General features: G+C 65.9%; 1 protein-coding gene across 2 annotated transcripts; it reads right to left on the bottom strand.

The window, feature by feature from the left end:
* Positions 1-363: 363 nt before the first annotated feature.
* On the bottom strand, positions 364-6,527 carry LOC125917086 (PDZ domain-containing protein 4). 2 transcript variants are annotated; one of them, XM_049623347.1, is made up of 7 exons: positions 6,295-6,527; positions 5,261-5,351; positions 4,652-4,750; positions 3,603-3,665; positions 3,032-3,133; positions 2,644-2,754; positions 364-2,483 (listed from the first exon to the last, which is right to left on the bottom strand). In XM_049623347.1, exons 1-7 carry the CDS (start codon positions 6,345-6,347, stop codon positions 963-965), a joined length of 2,040 nt encoding a protein of 679 aa, XP_049479304.1. In that variant the 5' UTR covers positions 6,348-6,527; the 3' UTR covers positions 364-962. The 2 variants fall into 2 exon arrangements, with proteins under 2 accessions (XP_049479304.1, XP_049479303.1); XM_049623346.1 differs by having other exon boundaries at positions 6,277-6,527.
* Positions 6,528-7,273: the final 746 nt, after the last annotated feature.

Raw genomic sequence — 7,273 nt, forward strand, 5'->3', positions numbered from 1 at the left:
TGGCCCCGAAGCCTGGGCCGGGTCCACACTTGGGGAGCGTCTTCTCCCCAGGCAACCCGGCTGGCCGGCCCGTCCCTCTTGGGTGCGGCAGCTCCCTAAGGTCAGCACGGGTCTTGTCACTGAGTTCTTCCACTGCTACTTCCGTCCTGGCTCTCCCTCGGTCATCAGGGAAGGACGTGGGCTCCGGAGTGGGCCTCGCAGGCCACATCGAAGGCTGCCCATCCCCACACCTCACGGCGGAGACCACCAAGAAAGCTGCTTCCCCTTCTCCCCTTCTTTTTCCCCCCGACCCTTCCCTCCCCCTGCCCCAGCCCTCCCTCTCTTCCTTCCCCCCCCCCCCACCTCCTTCCCAGCCATCACTGGGGGTCCGCTTTGTCAGGCCGCCTGAAGGAGCCGCCATCCCCCAGGGCAAGTCCACAAAACAAAAACAACAACCGGCAAGCACAGAAAGGGAGAAAAACCACAAAACTCAGGGGTGCCTTTGTCTACAAATAACCAAGTCTCCCGGCAGGGGGCGAGGCCGTGCTCAGCTTCACAGCCAGGCATTCTCTTGTGCTTAGGACAGTCCTCTTCGTCTCTCCTTTTCAGTCCTTTCCCGTCCCCAAGTACCCAGGCCGAGAGCTCCGGAGAGGGGACTGCGTGTGCGTGTGCGTGTGCCTGCGCTCGCGTTAGGCACACGTGGCCGGCACACAGCGGAAAGGGTGTCCCCCGTGCCAGCTGGCGACGTTGCCGCTGTGCTTGGAGCAGGAAGTAGCCGGTGGAGAGAGGCGTCCCTCCTCCTCAGGGGCTTCTCTCTGGCAACAAGGTCCTGTGCACACACACAAAGACAGGTGCACACACGCCGTGCGTACACACAGACACACACTAGATTCTAAGGGAGAGCAGGGGACAGGGTCTTGGGAGGCTCCCTGGACCTGGGGGGGCGGGGGGGGCAGAAGGCCTGCCCCGGAGCACAGCGGGGCTCAGACAGTGGTGACGGAGAGCAGAGGGTTGTAGACCCGCTTGCCGTCGGCGGAGCGAGTGCCATGGGCCAGCATCTCCTGGATGGTGATCCAGTTGTCCAGGATCTTCTTGTTCCGCTTCTTCATGGTTTTGCGGTGGCTCAAGGCAATGATGTTGAGCTCGGCCTTGCTGTCGCCGTTCTGCTGCTCCCGCAGGCACTCCAGCCGGCTCTGCATCATGAACTCGCGCCGCTTCCGCTGCTCCCGGGCCCGGATCAGGTGCTGCTTCCGCTCCTCCTTGCTCCAGTAGCGGCCCATCTTCATCTCGCTCACCGCATCGTCGTCGGTGGTCATGCCGCTGCGCTCCTCCCGGATCTTCAGGGCCCGGGCTTTGAGGAGGCGATCGCGCACCGGCCGCTTGGCCACATAGCGGGTCCCATCGCTGCGCACCTTGACCTTCCACTCCATGCGGGGGGCTTCGGTGGCCGCCGCTGCCCCGCCCACCCGGGGGCCGCCGGCCAGAGTGAGGGGCCCGTGGCCCAGCTCTTCCAGGCCGCGCGGCGGGGCCAGCTGCACACAGCTGTGGTAGTGCTCGCTCTCTTGGCCCTGGCCGCGGTGGCGCCGCGAGAGGTAAGGGCTGCCTTCAGGGCCCACGCGCTCCAGGGTCACGCCCGGCTTGGGGCTCCGGCGGACTCGCTCCTCCGAGTGCGGTCTCCGGCCCAGCTCGGGATCCCGGGAGAGAGATCGGAACTTGGCGGGGCTCCCCTGCGGGGGGGCTGCCTTGGGGTGGGTGGGGCCGGCGGGGCCGGGAGGGGTCCGGTTCAAGTTGGAGTTGCCGGCGGCGGCCCGCCGCAGGGGGCTCTCCGGCAGGGGCTCTGCGAGCAGCGGGGTGCTGCGGCAGCTCTCCCCGGTGTTGTAGGCGCTGGTGCTGTCCTTGTCCGACTTCTCTGGCAGCTCGGAGATGTCCGACAGCTCGTGCTTCTTGGGCTCGCCGGCCCCCAGGTCGTAGAGACCCTCCTCCTCCAGCAGCCAGGCCTTCATGCAGCGCTCGCGCAGCTGCTGCATCTTCTGCGCCCGCAGGATGTTGCGGCACTTGAACTCCAGGTGTCGCAGCTCCTCCTCCAGCATGGCCATCTCGTGGCCCAGGCTCTCGTTGCGGTTCACATCCAGGGCGCTGTTGCCGCCGCCGGACGCCCTGGGGAAGAGGAGGCCCAGCTGGTTGCCGTTCTCCAGGTGGCCCTTGATCTCCAGCAGCTCGCGGTAGCGCTCGTACTCCTCCTCCGTGAGGCCCGGGAGGTCGCCCCCGCCCAGCGCCGCCCCCTCGGCCAGCAGGGAGTCCATGCTGAAGTGCAGGTCGCGGCTCTTGCGCAGGGCCCCGGGGGTGTCGGCGGCGCTGGCGGGCTCGTCACCCAGCAGGTCGTGCTCGGAGCTCTCCTCGGTGCGGGTGCTCTCGTCGGTGCGGCCCACCCCACTGTCCAGCTCCTGGCTGTTGCTCAGGCCCGTGCCCACATCGGGGACCCCTTTCTCCTCTTCGTTGCCAAGCTGGGGCAGAGAGACGAGCCCCACTCAGCGTGCGGCCCGCGGAGGCCGGAGGGTCGGAGGGTCGGAAGGGCCTTTGGGTCCAGCCCTTCCCCCCCCCCCCCCCCCCGCCCCGGCCTCCCATCTGCCCTCCCCGCGACCCGCCTCTGGCCTCCTTCCTCACCTGCTGGGCAGGGGGGGGTTTCAGCTTCCGTGCGCGCAGCTCCCCCTCATGCTCAGAGCCAAAGTCATCCAGAAAGTCATCCCGGTCACTGTCCTTCCACCGCTTTGCCAGCTGCAGAGACAGGCCCGTGCTGTCCCCTCTGCTTTAAGGACCTCCCCAGACACCGCCCCCCGCAGCGGCCTCTAGGCCTCACACCCAGCCTCCTGGTCTCAGTGAAGGTGAACACTCAGCCATCCGAGGCCAGAAGGGCAGACGCGCCCCAAAGACACTACCCACCCTCCAGCGGGGCCGGGCCGCTGGCATATCTTTGCCCTTGTCACAGATCAGCAGCTTCCAAGGCAGAAGCCCGATGCCAGGGGTCCCAGAGTATCCCACTGGGCACACACACCTGGCTCTCAGGCCGGGCCACCAGCAGCGAGATGTTGGTGTTCTCCTCCTGGCTCAGAATGGCCACCGCCTCTTCCCGGTTCTGGACGTCCACGCCATTTATCTGTGACAAGCCAAGGGACCATCAACAAGAATGCCAGGGCTGGCTGTGGCACGGGCCCCGGCCGAACTGCTCGGATGCCCTCACAGGGAGCTCCAGGCAGAGCACCGTGAGCCAGGAAAGGCTCTGGAGCTCCGACAGGATGGAAACTGGCTGCAAGGTGCTCAGGACCAGGACAGCCCGGCCCGTGCAAGAGCACTTGTGCCCCGAGGACAATGTGGCGTGGGGGGGGGGGGTGCTCATGCCTGCAGGATGGACGGAGAGGCTGACTAGGTGCCAGAGTGGCACAGGCCCTCCTCGATGCCAGCAGATCCCATGAGCACACGGGAGCCACCAGGGGCAGCAGTACAGGAGAGGGAGGAGACCCAGCCCTGGTTTCAGGCACAGCCGGAGAGAGCTGGGGCTGGCCGAGGACCGGTAGCTGGGCGGCCAGGGCAGCGAGGCCTCGGTCAGGCCTGCCGGCCCTGCTCACCTGGACGATCCGGTCGCCCTCGCGGATCCGGCCGTCTTTGGCTGCGATGCTGTTGGGATTCACCTGCAAGGCAGATGCATCACGGTGGCCCGGCACGCTTCGCTAAGGTTCCCTTTGTAGCAAGGGGCAGCCTCACCTCGGGGACCCCCAAACCCCCAAAGCAAACTGAAGCCTCCTCCTTGCTTGCTCCGTCTGCAGCTCAGACCAGAAGCTTCCAAGCTCCAGGAGGCAGGAACAAAACTGGGTCTTGGGCTAGTCACCGCTCCCCAGCACGAGCCGCGAACTTGCCAGCCGAGAGCTTCCCAGCCCCCGGCCACCACCCCCAGGCCCAGGCCCATGCCCCCAGCTGGCACTCGTATACTCTTTTTGCATGGAAACCTGTCACTGGCTGGGTAAATGGCGGCAGCCGGACACTTTCCCTTGCATACACCCACACCAAAATATCAGCCCTGGGGCTTGGTGGACAGTCAGACAGTCATACGGAGGCTGACTTGATCAGAGCGCTACCAGCACGTGGGGGGCAGCTGGGGAGCCATCCACCCTCCTGCGGACACACAGACATCTGCCAGGGGCCGCTGGGGAAGAAGGATCCCGTGAGTACCGGGAGAGGCTGGCTGCAGGGCGTGGGAGGGGAACAAAGCCTGGCTGGGACTTCGGCCTCACTCACTGTCCCCATCACTGTCCCCATCCCCTCCTGGGGAGGGCTGCCGGGATGAACACACACACACACACACACACACACACACACACACACACGGAAGCCATCAGCTGCCCTATGTGATGCTAAGTAGGCCCCATCCCCAGCGGTCGGCTCTTTATGTGCAGCCTCAGTGCCCTGGGCGGCACGGACAGGCCACAGGGGTAGGTGCGGGGACTCTCCGCGTACCAGACCCTGCGTCAGCACCCGCCACCACGGTGCCTCCCCCCGCTGCTGGTGCCGTGCAGGTGGACACCGTCAGAGTCTGGCCCTGATGTCCTGGCACACAGGGAGGAGGCGTGGGGCTCCACCGCCTCCTAGAACACTCTACTCCTGCGCCCCGCCTTCGTACCTCTCCAACATAGATGCCCAGGTCCTCCTCATCGTCCGTGCGGTAGCAAACCATCAGGCCTAGCTTGTCTCGGTGGCTGGTCTTATACAGCTCCACCTCCTGCCACGTGGGGAATGGGGGGCGCGGAGGAAGGAAGCCCCCAGAACGTGTGAGCGCGGAGGCGTGCTGCAGGGCCGGCAGCCGCAGCCCCGCCCCGCAGCCCAGCCCCACCCCCAGCAGCGGCACATCACCTGAGCCAAGCTTCCAGCCTCCGACTCAGAGGGTCTCTCTTGCCATCCCCAGGGCGCGAGTGTGCCACGGCCCACCCTACCGGGAAATGCCCGAGACACACACAAGACACGGGACGCACGGGACACGGACATGCGTGGGACACACACTCGCTGACACGGACTGGCTGAGGGACCTCTCCCGTACCCTCCCCGACTCAGTCCAACCTGACCCAACCTGGCCCGTGAGCCTGAGTAACCAGTCGCGCGTGGGCAAGGGCCACAAGGCTCAGCCGCCTGCAGACAACAGGAGCCAGGCCTGAGCCGGGCTACAGACAGCCATCCCGGGGCTGGCCCCTGGAGCCGGCTGTGGGCCCCGCCCTGGCCTGGCCGCCTGGCTCACCTCATACTCCAGCTCGTCCATACGGTCTGCCTCCTGTGGGCCGCCCTCCATGAACTCCGCTGGGTCATAATACTCATGGCTGATGGGGGGGCTGCCCAGGAGAAGGGGGGTCAGGCCAACCGTCTGGTCTTCTCGTGCCCTAGCCTCAGCCCCCAGGCCGGCCGGTCCCAGCGCGCTCAGCACGGAGCCCCTGCTTCTGAGCTACATGCATCCATGCAAAGGCCGGGAATGCTTCTTGGACAGGAGTGTGCAGGGGACTGCACTGAGGACACAGGCATGCCTACCTCTCCCCCCCCCACCCCACCCTGTCGCCCAGCCCCCGCCGGCCGACAGGGTACCAACTTCTCCAAACTACAGGTGTCCCTCCCACCTGGCACTGGCCCCGCTCATGCAACGCCCCCAGGAGTTATCCAGGCCCCAGAGGACTGCTGGGGAGGGCAGGATACTCCAGGGGCAGCCCTCCTGGCCCCAAGGCTAAGCGTGGCTGCTGGCGGCCAGGGGCCTCGCTCTCGGTAGAGGAGGGGATCCCGGGACTACCTCCCTGCAGCCCGGGTTTAGATTAGCGGAGTGAGCCACGGGCCTGGACGAGAGGCCCTTCTTCTGAGCGGGCCAGAAAGAAGCCGAAGAGATGGATGGGACAGACCAGGATGGTGGAAGATTCAGAGAGGGAGGCTTGAGAGGCAGAAGACAATGGACGGCAGAGGGGGACAGAGGAGGAAGAAGGAAGGGCCGAGGCAGCAAAGTCCCCTGGCCCTGCGGTAGCTACCACAGGGAACCTGTATGTCAGCCTCCCCTGGTCCCTTCACCGGCTGCTGTCCAGCCTGAGGCTAGAAGCCTAGAAATTTCTGAGCCCGTGGATGCCACGGTCAGCTCTGGAGGCCAAGGAGCCTGCTTCCCGCCTGAGAGGACAGGCCAGTCGGGGTCTCCCTGCCGTGCCCAGAGCTGCGGCAAGGCAGCGTCTGGGTGGCGTGCCCTCTCTGGAGGCAGGGCCCGGGGCCCTCCTGAGGGCGACTCACAGCTCAGACAGGACGTACGGCTCCAGGATGACCATGGGCGGGGTGGGCGGGCGCAGCTTGCCCAGCGCCATGATATGCTCAAAGGTGATGTCGGTCTGAGTGCCACTGTCCACCAGCTGCAGGTCATGGCACGAGCTGTCCCCCCGGAGGCGGGGGCTGCGTCTCAGCACCTGGATCACTAGGGGCTCCTTGGAGGAGCGCAGGGCCTCCAGGGTTTGCTCCTGAGACAGCTTGGAGAGCTCCTTCCCGTTCACCTGCGGCAGAGACACGCCCCCGTGAGCACGCGGCGAGCCCCGCCCCGCTCTCCGCCACCTGCCACCGGTGGCGGGTGGGCTCTCCACCCTCATTCCCAAGCGAGCCCCCTTCGCCCTGCCCTACACGGTGCCGTCCGGGGGTCGGGGGGCCCCGGCGACCGTGCACTGGGTCTGGGGGCTCTGCCCTCGCCCTGGAACACGCCCTGGCCCTCCTCCAGCAGAAGCCACCCACTCCTCCGTCCTCCTCACTCCTTCGGGCAGTACTGAGGCCAGAGCTGGTGTCTAGAAGCTCATCTGACAGCAAGGCTGGAGGAAGACCTTGATTCCTCTCCCAACGGAAGTCAGTCAATAAATGGGCTCAGGCCGGAGGGCTGGAAAGAGCACGCAGACACGAAGGGCAGGATCTCTGTCGTCAAGGCAATGACAGACTTGCTGAAGAGAGAAGGTGACACACAGAGCCTCCCTCCTGACACTGCAAGGCAACCTAAGGGAGGTGCCAAGGAAGTGACCCTTACAAGACCATCACCATTTTTCTGGTGCCTTGATGTGCGTCTCCCCCGGAATCCTGACCCCAACCACCATTTTGCAGATGAGGAAACTGAGGGAGCAGAAGGGAGGGAGTGAGTCAAGGTCATGAACCAGACGGGGCTGTAGTGGTCAGAGTTGGGGGCGGTGTTCAAGGAGGCTGGGCTGCTGCAGCCTCCCAGGAAGAGACCCCCAGTGGTGGGTGGTGGGTGGTGGGC

Source organism: Panthera uncia, unplaced genomic scaffold (assembly GCF_023721935.1).
Source record: "Panthera uncia isolate 11264 unplaced genomic scaffold, Puncia_PCG_1.0 HiC_scaffold_1467, whole genome shotgun sequence".
Classification (NCBI taxonomy): Eukaryota; Metazoa; Chordata; class Mammalia; order Carnivora; family Felidae; genus Panthera; species Panthera uncia.